The 22,240-nt window shown below is 38.9% G+C and overlaps 2 protein-coding genes across 3 annotated transcripts in view; both read right to left on the bottom strand.

Annotated features, from left to right (window-relative positions):
* Nucleotides 1–5,177: 5,177 nt before the first annotated feature.
* On the bottom strand, nt 5,178–18,225 carry galnt3 (UDP-N-acetyl-alpha-D-galactosamine:polypeptide N-acetylgalactosaminyltransferase 3 (GalNAc-T3)). The gene is made up of 11 exons (XM_057851776.1): nt 18,077–18,225; nt 16,025–16,566; nt 14,193–14,365; nt 12,343–12,492; nt 12,039–12,273; nt 11,841–11,958; nt 9,729–9,929; nt 6,833–6,964; nt 6,533–6,634; nt 6,308–6,460; nt 5,178–6,217 (listed from the first exon to the last, which is right to left on the bottom strand). The coding sequence occupies exons 1-11, from the start codon at nt 18,077–18,079 to the stop codon at nt 6,107–6,109; spliced, it is 1,920 nt and encodes a 639-aa protein (XP_057707759.1). The 5' UTR covers nt 18,080–18,225; the 3' UTR covers nt 5,178–6,106.
* Nucleotides 18,085–22,240, bottom strand: part of ttc21b (tetratricopeptide repeat domain 21B) — a 26,866-nt gene continuing 22,710 nt past the window's right edge. The window contains exons 30-33 of one of the 2 annotated variants that reach the window (XR_009066269.1): nt 18,716–18,895; nt 18,509–18,629; nt 18,321–18,365; nt 18,085–18,229 (exon numbers count right to left, since the gene is read on the bottom strand). The gene's annotated coding sequence lies outside the window, so the exon portion shown is untranslated. The remainder of the gene's footprint in view (nt 18,230–18,320; nt 18,366–18,508; nt 18,630–18,715; nt 18,896–22,240) is intronic. The other variant, XR_009066268.1, reaches the window with a different exon arrangement.

The raw sequence follows: 22,240 nt of genomic DNA, 5'->3' as shown, positions 1-22,240 counted from the left end.
TTATGTTGAATATATATATCCATCTTGCATCTTTCCATTCCAACAATAATTTACAGAAAAATATGGCATATTATATAGATGGTTTGAATTGCGATTAATTGCGATTAATTACAATTTTTAAGCTGTAATTAACTCGATTAAAAATTTTAATCGTTTGACAGCCCTTATACATACAGTATATATATATATATATATATATATATATATCTGTCTCCACCCATTTATAATGCGCACCATGATTTTACAAGTTGATTTTGGGGGAAAAAAGTGTGCGTTATATTCGGGAATTTACGGTAGGTGCGGTAGGGATTTTACTCTCTCTGTTAATGTTATTAGAGTCAACTGCGGCAGACAGTAGGCATGTTGTGTTGCACAAGTTCTGAAATAAGTGATTGAAAACCTGATGAAGCTGGCAATTTCTTTGGCGATGTTACCACAATAATTATTGTCACCTTATAAAGACTGCCGAACGGAGGTCGGGGGAGGACCGAGATCATTCTACGGCCGTATTGTTGCGCCAGTTCACTGACGCGCACACCACGCTCATATTTTTCCACCTTCATTTCAACGGTAACAGTCTCCTTTTTCACAACTTGCACTAACCTTATTGGAGTCATGTTGATTTCTCTCACAAGAAAATCCTCCGTGCATCAGTCTTGCGGGAAAACAAAGAATACAGCGCTTTCATAAATCGACAAATTTCGAGCATGTCGTCGGATGTAAACAAATGGTGAGTCAAATTTTACGTCAGATGTCAAAAAAATCATGTGTCGAGGTACCACTGTATTTACTCAGCAAAGTGACGTTACTTTTCATGTTTTACACATTATTACATTATACATTCTTTTACATCTATCACAAAGATGTTTATATTAACTGATTGAAGAATAAAAACCCTATATATAGTATATTGGAGCATTTGGTATTTAAAATGTAAACAGTCTGTTAAAAAAACAAACAAACTGACCATTAACCAGAGCAAATCTTTGAAACTGTATGTAAGGCCTACTGCACAATAAGCAGAACACTACCCTAAATATTCCGTAAAGTAACAATGTTAAATATAATACAAGTTTGAGAAAGCTACCTTTGAAATTCCCTGGCCTGACGCCATTATCGCTGTCTTGTTGTGTTTGCCAGAGCGTGCAGTGAAGCAGGGCATGATCTGCCCACCTAGCCAAATATCGCGTTTGCAACGGCGTCGCCTCCCCCCTCCCGCTCTGCTCTCTCCCAGGCAACTGATGTGAGACAAAACCTGATAACTCATGTATTTCATTCAACCAAATAGTAACGTGCCCATTCACATCCTCAGTAACTGTAACGGCGTTGCGAAGATGGCGAAAATTAGACAACTTACTACTGAAAAAAATAATTCTGTTCGAATCAGTGTTATTACTACTGTCTATAAATTATGGTAAAGTTGTGCGAAGCCACAATGGGAAAAAAAATAACATACAGAAGATGTTTGGATTAAAGGTGAATTGTTCTAACTGGAGAAAATATCCCTTTGCCTCGATTCAACTTTTGCAGAGTATCTGAATGATTTAGAGTCTACACACTTATTTACTAGCTTTTTTTCCCTTTTTTTTTTAAGGGAGTGCATTGCATCCATGGCCTTTTCATCACGTGATGTCCAATTTCAAAGCAGTTCATAGCACCGTGGCACATTTTCATCACTGACGTCACGGGTTTCATCGTAGGAATGTTTCGGGAGGTCTCACTCGACAACGTTAACTCGGTTCAAAGCTCAATTATGTCACGCTGTGCAATGTTATCTGGTACTTTAAGATGTAAAGTTCTAGTTTGGATCAAATATTGTACTGTAGATGGAACTTTTATATGTCTATCCTATGTGTCAAAATGTGTCCAAAAAGAATTCTCGTCAAGTTTATTTATTATTGTTTAGGAATTATATGTATACGTATAGTATATATTGTAAATGTTTTGATAATCTGCATGCTCTTTTGGGAAATGCAGCAGTATTTAAGGGGAGCAAAATGTTATTGTTTTATACAAACAAAAATGTGCGCTTTTTCCCCCTTACATATGCTTTTTTTATGGCTTATAAAGCATGAAAAAGCCCTAGTTCTCAGTTGTCGGATTGTAACCTTTCGGACAGAAGTGTTGGTGGTCCATTGGATGCCAGTTTTTGGTGTTTTTTTTTTTTTTTTTTTTTTTTTTGAAACAATACTTGAAAAGTGAAGTCGCCATATTAGAAAGTGTCTCATTAATACAGGGACATTAATTAAATAGCACTTTGAAATGTCTCCAAAAAGCTCAGATTCAAATTCATACTGAAAAATACATATATCGAAAATAATGCCACTCATTTTATGATTCTCGATTGTTTTCGGATTTGAGCTAAGTACAAACAACATTCCTGCCCGATTGTTTATTTAATTGAGGTTTATTTATGTGGATCCATTAAATGAGGTTGTTGAGTCTAATAGTTATCTATCTAAAGTCCACCAATTCTGTTTGTATCCTCTACGGCTTAGCAACACTTTCTTCCCCCCTCCTATTGCCATTACATTAAAAATGGATGACAATCACAGCTTGATATTTAGATATTAAAAATTGAGTCATTAAAATGACTAAGCAGGAGAAATAGCAAAATAAGCACTTAAAAATTGCAAAAGAAATACTTTGTTGCTTAGTTTTTTGTTTTTTTTTTTGCTTTTTAGTGGTTGTGTTTAGTAGTTGGACCTTGTGTGTGTGTGTGTGTGTGTGTGTGTGTGTGTGCGACAATGGAGGGACTCAACAAAGCCCTTTTAGTACTGATCTATTTTGCCAAAGCATACAGTACAGCCAGAGAGCGAGACACTATGACGTTGCATCCAGTCAATTTGATTTCTCCCCAGTATTTATTATGATATATTGAAACGTGTATTTATTGTGGTCAGTATTAAGTTGCTTCAGTATTTTGAAATGGCCAGTTTTTAATAATGCTGACTGTGAGTTGTAAAGCTTCGTGTGCCTCATTTCTTTTTGGATTTTGTGAAATGCACATGTTTTGCACAAAGTGATATTTTCTTTTCAATGTGTTTGATTTTCGATTGTAGATAGAATTTGCCCAGTTTTCATTTTTACATGGGTTTGAAATAAATGTCATTTGGTCTTCATGATGTTTCAAAAGCTACGTCCGTGTCATTTGTGAGTCGATGGCTCCCTCTTGCGACGACATGGTCTCATTGATATTTGTGTTTCTTTTTACTAAGGGGAAAAAAATACCTTCAATTGGTCACGGTAGTACCAGTATTATTTGACTCATTGGTTCGTTTTAAATGTATCCATATCAAGGGCGTAGGTTTGCTCTTAATATTGGTAGCGACGATATAAAAGCATAACCGGCATGTACACTTTTCGATGGGGACGGGACATTAATAAAACCAAACATATTTGGTAAGTGGGAGGGGTCAGGGCTACATTTCTCACCAATATGAACCGTATTATTTGATAGGCTAAATGATTAATACAAAAATAAAACTGTATTGACCTATACTAACTTTCACACTGCAAATTTATAACGTCTTAATCTGATCATTTTCTCTGTCTTTTTATGAGTGTTAAAGGCTAGTTAACAGATTAATGTGTCAGATTCTTCCACTTTAAGTAAATATTACTATTTTATAGTATTGCGCCCATACATGTAAAAGTTGGTCATTTTTCAGCCAAGACAAAAATTCCTTCAATAATGTTTTAAACAATATTCTTGCATTAAAAACATTTATGACAAACAAGTTTTTCTTTTAAGATTAAATATACAAACTTTTTGCTTAAAATACATCTGTTAAGAAAAACGGTGAGCTGAAAATAAGCTTATTTCAAGAAATCTGAGTGAAATCTGAGTAAAATCGACTTGAAGCACTGTAGCAGTAGCAAAATGAGTGGAGTATTCTCCACCTCCACACCACTGACATCTTTTTACATTACTTATAGTGGCTGCTGCTGGCAGAAAAAAACAAATCCCTCGTCTTCGAAGAAGGCGGGGGAGGCGGCATGTTGTATTTCTCTCAGTCTGTGAATGCGTGTGTGTGTGTGTGTGTGTGTGTGTGTGGGTAGTTTAGTCATCAGCCAATTGAGGGGAAAAATGGAATGGCACATTCAGCGAGTGAAAAGGGGTCAGTGTAAGTCTGAACATAATAAAAGTACTCTAATTCACTTAATAATGGTAAGGATCAATTCTTTCCTTACAACATATACAGTAGGAAGACAATCTAAATGACCTATATAACTGAAGTCATTATATAATGCAAATAAGGTTGCTTAAAAGTTGGTAGGGATAATTTGAGCATCCTGAATAAGTTGGTAGTGTTATGTCCCTACCGCCCCTATGCAAACCTACGCCTTTGATCCATATATTCACTGTATATACAGTACAAACACACACGCAAACAATGTTTTATTAGAATCAAAACCTGGACATCATAATTTGGGTCATGTAGGCCACAGTTGTATACTAAATACTAATATTGTTGCCTACATGACCTACTAAGTGATGTCCATGTAGATGGATGCCAGGTTTACGCCCCCCCCCCCCTCCCCAATTACCTAACTAGTTATTTGCCCCGGAAACAGTGGCGCAGGAAGTGGGGCACTGAGGGTGCTGCAGCACACCGTGGTGTTGGGGAGCGGAAAAAATGTTATGGTAGATTTTTTTGTGGGGTAAAAATTAAACATTGAAACGATAGTGTTTTTAACTTTGGGGATTAAATATATATGCTGAACCTCCCCATTAACATGATCACCATCTGACACCTTGCTTGCTACCGGGTCACATTGAATAAGGCGCCATTTGTGGAAAAAGAGGCGTTAAACCGAGCATATTGGAATTTTTTGTTTTCAAATGTGTTTGTGTCGTTGCTCAGTCTAGCTGTGGGGATTTGCATTATAATACACGAGCACTTTTATTTCCAATACAAAAACTCCAACACACGCTGTAGGTGAAATAGAACGCGGTCTTTGTAGTAGCCTAGTAGTAGTACATAAACAATCCAGCATGAGTGTGTACTGCCATTGTGCACTCCTTGTATGGAGAAAACGCGCGAGCATGACAAAGTGTAACCGAAACGGCAGTTTTTGGATGGAAAAACTAAAAAAGATCCCCAGCACCCCCTGCTGTGAGTGACCTACAGCACCCCTTCCTGAAAAGAATTAACTACACATTGTGACACACCAGAAAGCCACTTATTGGGGCTTCTAGACAAATGACTGCCCATATTTATTTCTTCTCAAGTCTCGTTTTCACATGAAATAATACAGTAATGCTATAAAAGTTTGCAGTATTTAGGACATCAGGTTTGGGCTTTTGCCTCTTTTACATCACAGTGTGTTGGCATTTTGAATTTGTCACATAAAAATTTCCAGCTAAACATGGGACAGTGCATCACGTTGCTCCAGAGTCAACTTTCTTGGTCGACAACCAAGAAAATAATGATGGTGACGACCCACAACAGATCCCTTTCTACCAACTGCTATAGAATATAATGACATCTAAGGCACTGGATGAAAGTTGTATAAAAATATCTTCTTTAAGGCAGCGCTCATATTTGTGATTCAGCTTTTTCAATTCAGTCTCTTTGGTGCACATTTTTTAATAGACATATTCAATTCAATGTTGGCTTCAAATGCGCAGTACAGCACATTACATTGACGAGAATTTGTAATACACATGAACAAAAGTCGCGGTAGCAGACAAACTTGGTGATTTTTTTTTTAATCTAACCAAAATATTTTAGAAAGATGTGTGCTTCCAATTTAGTGGTAACAATTCTTTTGACTGGAGTACTTAAGATCTCTATTTCTTATCATTTACATATTGCCTACGGAATGGCCATAAGTCCCGATACTTTTGTCCAAATATTTGATCTCAAACACAAAGAGAAGCCCCCCGTCAGTGCATCTTCATTGTTCCAAGCATCTTTGAGTTCACATTGTGAGCTGGGGAGGCGACATGTCAAAGGTTTCCTCCCCAAAGCGACCCCACCGTGCTTTCTCCCAACATTCACACTTTGAAGCAGCAACAGTTCCGTTTTTGTGTGTTAAAAATAAATTAAAACTCCTTGCAGTCATGACTCTATAAAAGCGACACTCCAGATGTTACCATTTAGATGAAGGACCAAAGCTGGTATCTGTCCGAAGGGTCGCATGGAGCCAGAGCGGGATGCTCAAAACGGGCGCTCAGACACATGTTCAGTGCCGGCAAGTACAACTGGTTCTGGTTATAGAAACACAAAAAAAAGTACATTTCCCTGCCCCTGCAATCAAACACTCTGGAGTTGGAAAAATGCAAGGGGATCAAACTTACATCTGTCAGCTGCCACTTTTGCTGCACACCCACAACTGTATTCATGCCTTTATACTGGCAGGCCTCCAGCTTTACAGCCCCCTCTGTTCCGTGCAAACACAGCTCCTTCTGAATGTTATGTCGAATCTCGTGATGAGTGGAGAACTCAAAATACTACAAGTGCAAAGAAAAAAATGATTGGAAGGGTTTTAATGTGAATGATTTTTAGGCATTTTTTTCCCAAACCTGGTTCCCCCCCAATCCGTGACAAGGGTACATGATCAGCTGTTTGCCACCGTCATTGTTCTCGCCTGCATCCAGACAGGAGTCCTTGGCAACATTCTTCACCTAAACACAAAAAGAAGACTCAAAATGAAAAGCTAACAAACAGAGCAAGCTGTTTAAACAAATCCAGCGTCTAGAGAGAGTCAGTGGCGTCAAATCGGAAGCTGACTGGTCCTGCTGAATGTCCCAAGGAGTAACCCGCAACGGCTCCACTGAGCTCAGAGGATTAAAGTTGTGTGGGGGTTCGGCGACTGAACTTACTGCGCCAAAGCGCAGAGGGTTCATATCAGGCACGTAGACCTCTGGATAGATGTTCTTCAAATACCAGGAAAAGCTCTTGCACTGCAGGCGCTCGCGGAGGTTGATACGCTTTGAGATGTCCCCGAATGTTTGCTGTAAGTGGGGGGTAAAATAATTAAAAATAAATAAATAGTACCTGTATCGAGATCTACTATTAACAAAGTTACAAAATGATCTGCCTTTATCATAGCAGTTTCTAGGCTTCTGACATATTTTTTGTAGAAAAATTCAATTTGTATAACTCGTATTGCAAGGCACGATTATACAATGGACCCTCATGATACGAGCACCTCAATTTATGAGTTACTAGCAGTCACTGTTGTTAATCTTCCTTTAAAAAAGTAATTAGGTACAAATGACTTCAACCAAAAAGTAACTGAGTTAGAGTAACTCAAAAAGTAACTGAGTAACTAACTCAGTTACTCTGAGTTAGTAACTCAGTTACCTCAATCTAAGAGTAATTAGTTAATTGGCAAAGAAACTGGTTTTACTTTTCATGTTTTACCCGTTATTACATGATCCATTCTACAACGTCTTTCGCATCAAATATGTTTATATTAATTGAAGTTTTTTTCCCCCCGCTCAAAAAAAAAAAAAAAAAAAAAAAAAAAAACATAGGTCATATTATGTGAAGTTCATTGTAAATCAACCGTTAAAGATGTTAAAATTACCCCCGTTATTACATTAGGTCCCTTCTGTCTACTTTCGACATGTGAAAGTTTTAAAACTGTTTAGATTCAAGTCAAGATTTTTTTCCGAATTAGGAGTATTTTAGATAAAAAGTTACTTGACTTAGGTTTGCTAGGAAGGTTCGCTACAAACGGAGCCTTCCTGAGAAATCTACTGATTTAAGATGGCGGCTGTTTACTAACGCCGCCGAGTTAGTCATTTCGCATCTACTTCTATATACATGTGATATCTACCGTAGCGTAATGTGGACGTAGTTTGTAGGCTGTTGGTGTCGGCTGTAGTCAGGCATTATTGGAGCCACCTAGCATCGCGTTTGCAACGGCGTCACAACTCCCTTTCCTCCTCCCTGCGCCTGCTCTGCTTTCTCCTTGTCTCAGACATTTCTCGCGTCATTCCACCGAAGTAGTAACGCAGGCCTTTACATCCTCAGTAATGGTAACGGCGTTGCAAAGATGAAAAAATTAGATTACTCACGAATGAAAAAAATAACGCCGTAAGTAACGCCGTTATACTCTAACGCCATTATTAACAACATTGCTAGCAGTATGGCCCAGCGTTGCTCGGGTGAAAAAGTGAAAATTGGCATTTTCTATGCTAATTTTTGGAGTTTCTAATTAATTTTCCGTACTAAATGGAGGCCCAAATTGATCAAATCCATCCATGAACATTCCCAGAAACAAAGAACAAGTGTGTAAAATTTTGTCCAAATCCGCCCAGCCTTTTCGGAGTTTATAGAGAACACACACAAAGTTCTATTTATATACTGTATAAGTATAGATTCAAAATGCGAGCATTGTCACGAGAAAAGAAATGGGTTTTATTATGCGAGCAAATTTTCAGGATACAAGCGAAATCAAGAAATCCTTTCTCTTTTTGCGTGTCCAAGTGCCTCGGCATCCCGCTAGGCAGCATCGCGAGCACTCTCTTTCGCTTTGACTCCCCAAGTGTCTCAGCGTCCCAAATATGTGGTATTTGAGCATCTCTACTCAACAGAATTCCCCATCTGCACATCTGTTGCTCATCATCGTTATCTCCAGTGACAGAATTTTATATCAAGTGCATCTGAATTATTTGTGCTTACAAGTGAACATTAATCATGTCCCCCAGTTTACTTACTCCAAAAACATTGTTTTGTTCATATCGTTTCCTTTACCGTCAAAGTGTATGTATGTCTGCCTCTTCTCTCTCTCCTGCTCAGTTGGCTCGCACTTTCGTCCCATCGCAAGACTTCAGCTCTCATTTTTTTCCCAGATTATTTAGCCTTAAAAATGTTTTGAATTATTATTTAGAGGCAACATGGGAAGTGTTGCATGCCAACTGGAATTCAGTTATTTTTTAATAGAGAAAATACATTCATAATATGAGCAGATCTAAGTCACGAGCTTGGTCGTGGAATGGCTTGTGCTGCTATCATAAGGGTCCACTGTATTTAAGTTATTTGAACTGTGTGGCACATTTATGTAACAAAAATTCTATCGTTTGAGAATAAAATGGGTTATTGGTCACAAGTTTTAAAAAGGACTAGTCCAAAAAATGTAGGTATTAAAACAAACGAGCACAAATGTGCTACTTCAGGCTGAAGGCTCCTACAAAGAGCGAGTGTGCTCTCTACTGGCTAACTCCTAACCTAGAGGCCACAATTAGTCTGCAATTAATTAATCAGCCCTGTAACAAAAAAAAAAATCGGGCTCAAGGATCGATGCGGATGCATCCCTAAAATATACAGTACCACATTTCACTGCGATCAATCCTCAAATAACGGAGGGACTAAAAAATGATACTATACACGCCTCACACAATAACATGAGTAGCAGCTTATCAGGCCTTCACCCTGTAACAATAAAAATGTCAAAGGAATACGTGTTGGAAGTAGACTTGAGGAAGGGGCGTCAAGGGAGGTTTCACAGCACCTTTGAGACCACAAGTTTAGGAAACAGTGCTTTCTACCAGCCCTACTTCCATTTCTTTCTTTTCTTCTCAAATAATGTGCATTTCCTTTCTACTAAGTGATTTAAATACAGTACTGGGGCTCTCCTTGTAATTCTAAACTTGAGTTGTAATGTACAGCAGCTGCTAAGCCCTTAACCGAGGGATATGTTTAAACCTGCCTTCAGAAGTAGGGTCCTAAAGCATCTAGATTTTTAAACGAAAGACTGGTATCACTTACCTCTTTAGCCATCTTCCTGGCTTGCTGGTTACGACGGTAGAAGATCTCCTTGTACTCGTCCATCCAGACTTCCGCCAGTCGGACCTGGTTACGTGTGATAACCTGAGTGCCCTTGGGAAAGGTGTGGGGGCTCTTGGTGCGGAAAACGTGGCCCACCACTGAGCACGGGATGATCTCCAGCAGGCCGCCGCACTGCCACACCTGCAGGTTCAGAGACAATAGCAGAAAATGGTTCAAGTTTCTAGAAAATACTCAAGCAGCGGTTATTCCACTTCAAAAAATTATTCAATGACAAAATAACTATCACTTGAAATATCACCATCATAATCAAAATTAAAGGAGGCCCATATGCTCAAAAACACCTATTTGATTCCTAAAATTATTTTAATACTAGCTTGGCGTTAATTTTTGTATTTCCGCTTGATGGAAATCTGAGAAAAAGAAATCTGTTATTCTGACTTCATTGTAAGGCTGCAACAACTAATCGATTAATAAATTAATTGCCAGCAAAATTGATAATCGATTTTTGCCTGCAGCTATTAGCAGTCCCATTTAGGTCCTTGTTTGTGTGTGTAATGTGAGCTGTGCGCACGCAGCAGTGTGACTTAAATGCTACACTCAGGTTTAGTTGCTGAATCAATAATATTTACGAGAGTTAGATTGTCTTTAGTCGTGTGTGTTAGATCCAGTATGTCTCCGTTAAAGGTGAGTAAATGATGCCAACTGTATTGTTTGTACACTACAGTTCAAAGGTTTGGGGTCTAAGCGACCCCAAACTTTTGAACTGTAGTGTATCAGACCCCAAACTTTTGAACCCTAGTGTACATAATAAAAAATCCCATATGATACACTACGGTTGTGTACTTTGTTGATGAGACGTTACTACTTGGCACTGAGCGCTAAGCTAGTTAGCGATTATGCCAATTAGTGTCTTAAGTGTTCGTTTGTATTGCATTTAGGAGAGCACTTGAGTTACTGTTGGATAAAGTTGTCTCGTTTCTTTTTATAAAGAAACCACACACATAAACCCGTTAATATAGCAGCTTAGTGTCTTCTTTCAACACAAACGCCCATTCAAACTGTAAATTGTTATACAATGGAGTGTGCTTTAAAACTGGATTTGGATTGTATTTATGAAAAACAATTTGATATGAAAGATGAAAGAAAACCGATTCATTAGAGTCTGCCTCCTTACTTGATTTTGCGGATTAGTTTGTTTGAAGAAAATAAAGGAGTCATTGACACAATTTATATCAGCGCTTTGCCCACAAGGGAAAAAAAGTCAATCAGCAGCACTTTTTTATTTGAATGAGCAGGACTTTTGTCTGCTTTGTGTAGTGAGAAATCATTTTTATGTTTTTAATACTCAGAACCTTTATTAAAGAACAGTTTTATGTACGCAAAACAGTACAGTTGTAGACTGCATTTAAGTCAGGAAGCTGTAATAAAATATTTTTGAAGGAAATAGTTATGATTTTGTCTTTATTGTTACTTAAAACATTCCTAAAACAACTTCAAGTTAAATTGTGATGTAAATTGAAAAAAGTGGCATTTAATATCGGGTCAATCATTGAATTAATCTTTCGAATAATTGATTATATAAATAATCTTTAGTTGCAGCCCTATTTCATATATTTGTTATTTACTCCCATTTCTGAAAAATGTTGGGGAATATGAATGCAGAGGGTGTTGGTGCTAGGATTTTGCAACAAAAAATGTACACAGTTGGGATCAGAACATCCTGCGACATGATTGTGTTGGAAATGAACAGAAAAATGAGCCAAGGCCAAGACGTCTGGGGGAAAAAAAAAACTTTGCTGCAGTTATGTATTTAGTAACAAAGGACAAGATATTGTACGCCTTTAATACAAGTGAACTCCACTTTAATACATTATGCACTGTTTGAACCTTTTATGATTTCTTTGACGCATTCAGTCACCTCCCACACAATTTGACCAATCAATTGATGATAATGTGCTTTTTTTAAATAGGCAGGCACCCTAATGAAAGCCTTTGTAACATTTGGAAAGGTAATTTAGGGAGGGGAAAAAAATCAAAACTGTCACTGAACAACAGGCAAAGAGTCATGTTTGTGGCTTAGCAGTTTCTTACCCTGAAAGACATTTCAATATTCTCGCCACCCCAGATTTCCATTTCCTCATCATAGCTTCCGATGTGGTAGAAATATTCCTTAGAGATGGAGAACAGACCGCCGGCAAAGGTGGGAGTCCTAGAGGACATTTCAATTTACAAAAAAAAGAAAAAAAACATTGCAAGATTTCACAAAGCCGACATTGCGACTCATCTTACTTGATTGGATCAGTCTCATGCTCCCTCCTGTTTTTCTCATGATCCGGAATACTCTCCCACCCGAAGGACAAGCCCCAGTCAAAATTCCCCCGGTTGTGGTTCTGGCCGTACGGGGATGGCTTCATGAACTCAAAGGTGTTGAGATCAATTGTTGAGATGTCAGGACTGACCACTGCAGTTGAGTTCTGTGCTATCCTGGCTAGCAGCGGCTCTAGCCAGCCATTAAAGCATTCACCTGTGAACGAAAAGACTCAAACGCATCAAGGATGACAATCATAGGTCTGGGTTACATGTGTGAACTCACAATGGGCGTCCAGAAAGGTAAGCGTGTCACCGGTGGCAACGGACGCGCCCAGTAAACGAGCGCTAATGAGGCCTTTCCTCTCTACCTGCCGAACGACGCGGACAATAATCAGTGCTTTCAGGTACTCATCCAGCTGGTTCTTCAGCACATCTGAAAGAAAGTTAAAGGTCAACACAAGAAATTCAAGTTTTACATTTTTAAATAGCCGCTTCTCGTACAGTGACAAAATGAAACGCCCTCTAGAGGCAACGTGTGTATCTTATGCTTAATATTTTCAAGATGAATAAACTCACCTCAAAATCTTTCAATTCAAGGTTTGCATATTAAAATTGTGTTTGAAAGTAAAGTGTTGAGAGAAAACTGCTCACGAAATCAGCCCTCTCCAGAGTAAGCCGTATTCAAGCGGCTCTCACCATGTTTACAGATATCCATATCTATACTTATACATAAATGGTCATATGTCGAGCGGGTTTTTTCCCCACAAGAATACATCATAATTTGATTAGTTCGTTTCACAGCGCAAAAACCTATGTTAAATCCTTCATAAATACTGCAGGTACAATTTAACATAGCAAAATGAATTATAATTACAAATTGGAATTATAATAATCCTGTATTAAAATAATGTAACGTAATCTAAAAAATAATCTAATAAATCTGGTTCTAATGTGGCGGTTGTGTTTTGCATGCTGTTCCTGCACAGAGAGAGAGCGAGAGAGCGCGAGAGGGCGCGGTTCGGAAGAGTTCTTACTTTCACTTTTCATGTTCGGTTGATGTTGCTGTCAGTTACGGCGGACAGTAGTCGTGTTGTGTTAGAGTTCTGAGTTCTGAAATAAATGATTAAAAACCTAACAAAGCTGGCGACTTCCTTGCTGACTTTACAAAAATAATAATAGTCACCTTAATTTATAAAGACTGGCGAACAGAGGTCAGAAGAGGATCGCAGAGATCTAATCCTAACCCTAATTAAATGAATGCCTTATGAATGGCCAACATGTATGTTCATTCCCCCCTCCTTTTCAAAATGAATTGGATGTCTAGCACAGAACAATATTCTAGTGGAAAATTTTGCTAGCAACCTGTTGGTTCTTTTTTTTTTGTTTTTTTTTTTTAAACACTGACACCTTTTTAGAATGATATATCGATTTTTGGCGGGAACATATCAATAACCCCTTGGAATACAAACTATCGCAATATATCATAGTTTCATTATATTGTCACACCCCCAGTTTGTTGTGCTGTGGTACTGGGTCATCTTTGATTATTAGATTGTTTGATCTTGAAATTCCTAACATTTGTAATAGGGGTAATATGTGATTAGGTTTCCAATTCTAATGCAGTTTTGAATAAGTCTGCAGTTTTGGAAAGCTCATGGCTCTGGTTTCAGTGGAATGACTCACAAATACAAACCGTAGGGTAAAGTCCTATACAAAGGCGGAAGAAATGTCAAGGTGATGATTGGTTAAAAAACACAATCCTTGGTATGCTTGACTCAACCAGAATAAAAGGACAGTTTTTTCTGCTAATCCTCAACATGGTACGCTATTTGCTCAAACCCCTTTCTACAAAGGCCACTGCATATCCGGGCACCACCTGTGGCCAGCTCCCCAGAAGTAACTGAAGCTAACAAACACTCAGGATTGGCTGAAATCTCCCACAGGATTCTGTTACCTCCCACCACTGAGCCGTTTCCAAGAGTCAATTCTAAGATCTGACTGTGAGGTCCCCTTAAAAAAAGTATTCAGTAACGACCCCCTCTTCCTTGATCAACAAAAAAGGAAAATGACTTCCTCTCGACAGCACCACATGAAATCAAACCCAGCAAAAAAAGAAATGTTTGACCCGTTTACCATCAACACTGGCGTCGTCCACCAGGATAATTTCTTTGAGGAGAATGGCAGGGGATGTATGCAGGACGCTGTACACCGTCCTTAGCAGGGTGCTCCAGGCCTCATTGTGAAACACGATTATCACGCTGGTGGTTGGCAAGGCCGGACATCGCTTGAAGGTTTGCTCAATACATCTGCAGAGAGAAGCACAAAGATCTATTTGTTCTGAGAGGTCTAGGAGGATTCCCGTGTGTCGCGTTTGATTACTGATGTGACAACCTCGTGAACAGAGACCCCCCGCTCCACTCAATGTGTTCTATGCCCTAATGTGTACCGCTGATACACACAAGACCGATTTGAGGCATATTGGGATGTGCTGTAATTAGCCAAACGTAAGTGCCTTTGCCTGTGTAGTAACAGTAACTGGGTAGGCATGCTGAAACAAAGTCTTGGTGAGAGCAATTATCTTTGAAGTTTGGTTTCTGACTCCACAGATTTAAGTTAAGACTCGTCTTATCATACCCCCTTTAAATTACACATTCATACATTACGTAAAGAGCTTAGTTTTTTTTTTAGGTTTGTACCTCAACAGAGGAAACTACAGTGTCTTACATTAACCCATTATTACCGTAATTTTCACACTATAAAAGAGCACCTGACTATAAGCCGCCACCCACCAAATTTGACACGAAAACCACATTTGTTCATAGATAAGCCGCACTGGAATATAAGCCACAGTTGTCCTCACTGTATTATGGGATATTTACACCAAAAGTTTAACTGGTAACACGTGATTTGACAGCCGCATCATTCGACTGTCATAAGACCAAATGAACCACCATGAAGCGTTGAACCGATTGGCTGCAGAGCTTCATTGCTTTAACACTATCACTGCTCCCTTGGGGGAGAAAGTCAACCTCTGCTCCCACCTGCTGTCAACACTGTTGTTGTCCAACATGCCTCCAACCATGCATTCGAGCGCTATAGATTTAAATAACAATCAAAATTCATATTCTGTGCTAATTATTTCTTCAGTTACTGTTCCAGTTGTTTCAGACTGTCATTAGACAATCATAAGTTTGACGTGACACGGTCATGAGCATTAATGATTGCTTATAACAGAGTACATTTAGTGTTATCTGGCAAATTATCTCACTTTTGAATGGATGTAAAAGATCCGAGCTGGACATAAATGGAGTTAGTGACATAATTTGCCGGAAGACAATGACATCTGTGAAAAACATTCAGTAATGCTGATGATAGTGTCATGTTATAATTATGATGCCGCTTATAAATAAAGTGTTACCTATTAACCCAAATAAATCAATAGATAAACCGTGCTGGACTGTAAGCCACCGGTTTCAAAATGAAGGAAAAAAGTAGCGGCTTATTGTCGAATAATTACGGTAAGCAAGTGATTTTTTTTTTCTTTGCTAAAAACAAACAAACAAAAAAACTATAACGACCTGGCGTCCACGTATGTGGGCGCCAGGACTGCGGGGTCATCTTTTTTTATTAATTTTTTTTTTAACCAAAAATAGTCACTAGCCCTATAAAAGGTTAACAGATTACCACGATCAGACAACTTGGTTAAAAATGGGCATAGCACATGAAGGAGATGTCTGCGGATTATTTTTTTTTCCTTGTGCCTGTTTAATTATATTATTTTATTGCCATTATCAGACTTTTCAGAGACGGCACGAAATGTAGCTTTGGTGCTGAACAATTATTTGGGAAAGGAGTGAGCAACATTTGGTTTGCGCCAACATCACTGACACTATATTGAATTTAGTATCTAGGTAAACATGAAGTCTTTTGTGTGACCAGGATGAAGAGTGTGCAAGCAAACGTACTCTGGTGGTCTTGTGTCTGCGCCCAGGTCTCTGCTCAGCGAGATGCGGTCACTGGCATACAGATTGAAGCAGTGCTTCTGCTCGCCCATCTCCTTTTCCTTCTGTTCCGCAGCACCCAGGTCGTTGGTGTGGAAGGGCTTGCCAGCGGCACCGGGAGCCAGCGGGTTCTGGGGAGGCCTTTCCAGGGCGGGTTTGAGCTCCGCAGCTGTGTAATGACCCGGCAAACAGGACCCACTGTTTGCACTGTGTCTCTTATGTACAGGAGCTTTAATCTGCATCTTTGGCATGGCATCCCTGAAGTTATTCACAGCTCCCATCATCAAGCCCAGCATGGTATCGCGCTTCTCTTTTATATCCTTTAACCATGGGTCCTTCTGTGGACTTTGGCTTTCCACTTCCCATTGTATAAGGAACAAAAACATGACAAAGGCCAGAGCCACCACTACCAGTTTAAGAGGGTGCAGTCGTCGTCTAAGCACTCTGCGCAGATATGTCATTCTTCTTAGATGGAGAGCCAGGCAGGTTTTAAATGGCAGTGTGAACTGTTGTACATAAACAATGACAAAGAAGCAGTATCAAAGTGTGTCGGACAAAGTCACTAAGTAATTATGAAAATGCAACACAATAATTAAACTCAAGAAGTCTTAATTTAAAGGGCTTAGCAGTTACACACTTACAAACCATAAAAATGATAATTTTACATCTTTCTTCAACCTCTCTTCTGTATAGGCATTAGTTGAATACATTTGATGACCACTCTTAAATGACTAATTCTTAATGCTATTTGTAATTTCATTAACAATTTTCTTGGCTATGGGCCACATGTCGCCAGATATGCAATTTACTGTACTTCGAATCTCGGTGGTGACGAGCAAGTTTCAAAGGAACATGTCATTTTCCTTGCAATTCTGACACTCTCTCATTATCATCTCAGCACCAAGATTCTCAAGTGGGAGCCCTCAGAGCACGGAATGAAGCACTCACAATTTATGAGCTACATGGAAACCCCATTTACACTGTTTACTCACTGTTGGCGAACACCCCTCAAAAACACAAAAATTGAGTATAAATTTCTCAAATCTAAATAAATCAGCTTAAGAATATTTTCTTATTATTCTACCCAATTTGAAGTAGTAATCAACCGCGATGCACTCTGAAAGTGTTGCTTGCCATCCTATTTTAAGTTTAATTGTTTGATGAGCAAATTATGTCAATTCCAATATTCTATAGCTTGCAATTTTCCATTGTTTACGTGATGATCTTAATCAAAAACATTCCCAGATCAAAAGCCAGGGTCAATGTTCATTGTTGGTCAAAATATACAAGTTTACAATGTACAGCAGGCATTAAACAGAACAAAAAAAAGTGAAGATAAGGTATAACCATGGTTATTAGTTATTTCATTATGCTTGTTACGTGAATGCTTTCCAATGATGCTGACCTTTTGCTGAAAATACGATACTGACAGTTTTGAGAATTTGAAAATTTAAAATTAACAAAAAGGAAACTCAAAAATGAACAAAATCATGAATATCCCGTAGATTGACATATAAAAATGTACACACATAAAGCATACATTTTTCTTTTGTGCACTGACTGCTTCTAGTTAATGCATCAGGGAAAATGTGGGACTTGTATCAATATTTGTCTTTCTAATAGCATAAGTAATTGATACAATGAGAATGGTGTTCAATAAAAATCACAATTTGTTGGGGTGAAATAAGGTAGTCTCAAAGGCAAACTCGCAATTTGTTAAACACTCAATGAGTTAAGTTATTATACAGAGAAATAACTCATTCACTGCCATTGACGACTATGACGTCTAGTTCATTTGGACTGTGAGAGCCTGGAAGCGATCAAAATCAAACGGGTTGGACGTCCATTACTGTCGAGGGCAGTGAAACATGATTATAGCAGCCATCCCAGTTCAAACGGATTTAACGTCTATCTTTGTCGCAGTGAATGAATTTTAACATATAATCCCAAATAGTATAAATGTCACAAATCAGTGAACCCCACTGCTGAGGATTCCGTCACAGCAGAAAAACTTACCATGAGTCGGTGAACTGGACGTGCATTAAAAAAAGGGTTTCAAAATCGTTTCCAGCAAAAAAACGGGGACCGAATTCATGTCGCCTTCCCACCGGGCAACGTCTTTCTAGCCGCACCAACGTCGAGGAAACGTTGTCCTTTGTCGTGGAGCGCCTAGAAAAATCAGAAAAAGATTTGTACCTAAGGAAACTTCCGTCTCGTTGGCCCCAGGTGCGCTGCTCTCAGGTAGAAGGCGGTGACCTACTCACGCGCATGCGCAGAACCGAGCCGTGCGTGTCAAACTCCATGGCTGCAAAAGGAAGACGTAAACACTATCAACCGTTAGTATCAGACAACCCTAACTTTAAAATCATTTCGAAAGATAAAACACGACTTTTGTCCAAGTTGAAAGTCGTGGGCTTTGAACACGAGCGTTGTTGTGGAGTCGCTCACGCTGAATGAATCAATGAACAACGGTGCCAGTGGGTTTGTTCAAGAGCCCCATTCATCCACAGTTGCCGGGATACACACGGGAGAGGAACGCGCTCTATCTTGCACCGAATCCAATCGACTTCTTTCAGAAAAAAATTGCCGAAAGTTTAATCAACTTGCTTTTGCAAGTTATTTAACAGATATTTGTTGTCATATCCTAACATTTACCAGCAGATGGATCATGAATCGCAGCGACTTCACTTTTTTTTTCTTCTTCAGAGGTTGCGATGAGGACTCGGATGTTAATAGGATAGGAGCGGCGACGTGAATCCCACCCGTGGGGAAACTGCCACCGGCATCGGTCACTGCCGTGGAGCGTGTCTGCCTTCAACTGGACTGGGTCACAAACTGCAAGGAGGCACGTACCATACAGTAGCTCTCAAGCAAGTTGAACAGTTTTCTTAGTTCACAAAGTACCACAATCATGATGTAATTGTGGTCATTTTTCAAAATGACAATTAAAATACATTTGTGAATAACGGTGTATTTCATTGACCTGGCAGCATAACTGACATGTATACAGTGATCCTTCGTTTTTCGCGGTTAAGGGGGACCGCCCCACGAAAATCCGCGAAGTAGAGGCGGAGCCTATTTACAGATAAAGAATTAAAAATAAAAAAATGTGTTCAATGTATTTATTCAGATTTGACAGCATCAGAAAGAGATACATATAAGTAATGTTTTTCCCAAATTAAAAAACAACAACTCATGCAGTGCCCTCCATAATTATTGGCACCCCTGGATAAGATGTATTTTTAGCTTCTAATAATTTTTAAAAATTCAAATAATATGGGACCTTAATGGGAAAAAAAGGAGAAAAATCCAACCTTCAATACAAGTGCATTTATTCAGTGGGGAAAAATCCCACATAAAGAAATAATTATTTGACATCAAATAATGTGTGTCACAATTATTAGCACCCCTGGTGTCATTACTTTGTACAACCTCCTTTTGCCAACAAAACAAGGTCTGAGGACTGATATGGCCATGGGAGGAGCTGGATTTTGTCCCGGTCCCAGGCTTCAACTGGGACCGTGTGCTTTGGTCAGATGAGACCAAGATTGAGCTTTTTGGAAACAAACACTCTAAGTGGGTCTGGCGTGCCACGAAAGATGCGCATGCTGAAAAGCACCTCATACCCACTGTGAAGTATGGGGGTGGGTCAGTGATGCTGTGGGACTGTTTCGCTTCCAAAGGCCCTGGGAACCTTGTTAGGGTGTATGGCATCATGAATGCTTTGAAATACCAGGACATTTTAAAACAAAATCTGTTGCCCTCTGCCCGAAAGCTGAAGATGGGTCGTCACTGGGTCTTTCAGCAAGACAATGACCCTAAACATATGGCCAAATCTACACAGAAATGGTTCACCAGACACAAAATCAAGCTCCTCCCATGGCCATCTCAGTCCCCAGACCTTGTTTTGTTGGCAAAAGGGGGTTGTACAAAGTATTAACACCAGGGGTGCTAATAATTGTGACACACATTATTTGATGTCAAATAATTTTTTCTTTATGTGGGATTTTTTCCCCACTGAATAAATGCACTTGTATTGAAGGTTGGATTTTTCTCTTTTTTTCCATTAAGGTCACATATTATTTGAATTTTTAAAAAATTATTAGAAGCTAAAAACACATCTTAACCAGGGGTGCCAATAATTATGGAGGGCACTGTAGTTACCGTAATTTTCGTACACTAAGCTGCTACATTTTTTCCCCTCATTTTGAATTCTGCGGCTTATAGTACAGTGCGGCTTAATTGGTGATTTATTTGGGTTAGTAGATAGCACTTTATTTGACAGCAGCGTCATAAAACTGCCATAAGACTGTCATAATTATGACATGACACTATCATGGGCATTGCTGAATGCGTATGTCATTAAGTATCATCCGGCAAATTATGACACTAACTCCATTTTTATACGGCGTGGATCCTTTACATCTATTCAAAAGTGTGATAATTTGGCGGATAACACTAAGTGACATCTGTTATAAGCATTCATTAATGCTCATGACAGTGTCATGTCATAATGATTGTCTTATGGCACCACTGTCAGATTACCAAATACCATAACTAGCAATTAATGAAACAACTGGAACAGTAACTGAAGAACTAATTAGCGTAGAACATGAATTTTGATTGTTATCGACATCTGTAGCGCCGCAATGCATGCTAGGAGGCTTGTTGGATAACAAAGTGTTGACAGCAGAGGGGAGCAGAGGTTAACTGTCTCACCCAAGGGCGCAGTGATGACCAAATGAAGCTTCTTGAAGCAATGAAGCTTTGCAGCCAATTGGTTCATGATGGTTCATTTGTTCTTATGACAGTCTTACGATGCTGCTGTCAAATAAAGTGTTCCTGGTTAATATCTTTTGGTGTAAATATCCCATAATACAGTGAGGACAGCTGCGCCTTTTAGTCCAGTGCGACTTATCTATGAACAAATGCCGTTTTCGTATCGAATTTTGTGGATGGCAGCTTATAGTCAGGTGCGCCTTGTAGTCAGAAAATTACGGTATATTTAATAGTTTTTAAGCACTGCAAATGTAATATATTATGATGTAAATTTGATAAATATAAAAGAAAACTTGTTTGTACATGTATTAATGCATATGTCCTCACATTTTTTTAATAAAGTACAATAGACTCCAGCAGCTCCTTCTTTGACTCACAATGATGTTGATGATGAAGAAATACCTGTGCACTTTGATGACAATGATGAAGATGACACAATGCACAGGTGTTAAAGGAGTCTTACACAGTACCTCAAAAATCTGAATAACCAAGACCGCAAATTTCGAAGTGCAAATCGGTGAGGGATCTCTGTACATACACGTACTGTATATGCAAAACAGTTGCCTTTGTTTTACCTTTGTGGATTAATCGTTTATAGGGGAAGTAACTATCTTTGGTTTTATTATTATTTTATGTTTCATTATCACTTTTGCAGATCATCTTTGTAAATGTCGAAATTTGATACAGCTACTGTTTTGGATAGTACAGGCCTACCTAATGTTATGAAAAGTGGGTAGGCACAAACCTTTGAAAACGGTCCATAAAACTACAGAAAAATAATATTGTATTTTATTGTATTTTGGATACATTTCACCAAAGAAGGATGCTCATTAAAATACTAAAGTGATTCTTAAGAAGAAAAAAAAAACTAAACCACAGGCTTAGTCTGTTTTACAACTGTGTGTATATATACACAGTGATTGAAAATGAAAAGTTTACACACCCAGGCAGTATACCATTAAGCGGGTTATGTGAAAAAACTGGGCAAATTAACTGTGAGATGAGTGGAAACCCTGTGCTTCATGTACCATTTAGAGAGGTAATTACAACACGCTCATTCACCATAGTAACAGTCTCTGTGAACATAACCTGCTCGCTGGCAGGTTTTCATGAAGTTACCCTGCTCGCTGGCAGGTTCTCTTGAAATATCCCTCAAGTGTCTGCGCTCCTCTCAAATGGAAATTGCTGTCTGACATGGCTTTTCCATTCGCTCTTAATACCATTGTCATCAAAGCGTAAATCATTCGAATATGCTTTACATTGCGAAAGAACCACGCCAAACAAACATTAGATTTTAATGGTAGGCCAGTAATAAGCGATTATCTTAAGTCTTAAATGTTTGATTGAATAGTAACAGTATTGGACAGTCGGCAAAATTTTTGCTTGTGTTTCCTGTATGCC

Source organism: Corythoichthys intestinalis, chromosome 12, assembly GCF_030265065.1.
Source record: "Corythoichthys intestinalis isolate RoL2023-P3 chromosome 12, ASM3026506v1, whole genome shotgun sequence".
Lineage (NCBI taxonomy): Eukaryota > Metazoa > Chordata > Actinopteri > Syngnathiformes > Syngnathidae > Corythoichthys > Corythoichthys intestinalis.
Note: the sequence above shows the minus strand (reverse complement) of the source record. Positions and strands in the feature narration are given on the sequence as shown.

What these genes read in the sequence shown, in the direction of transcription:
- galnt3 (XM_057851776.1), bottom strand. An exon ending in TACCTTTCTGGACGCCCATT is followed by an intron (nt 12,274 to 12,342) that starts GTGAGTTCACAC and finishes TTTCGTTCACAG; the next exon opens with GTGAATGCTTTAATGGCTGG. An exon ending in ATATTGAAATGTCTTTCAGG is followed by an intron (nt 9,930 to 11,840) that starts GTAAGAAACTGC and finishes CTGAACCTGCAG; the next exon opens with GTGTGGCAGTGCGGCGGCCT.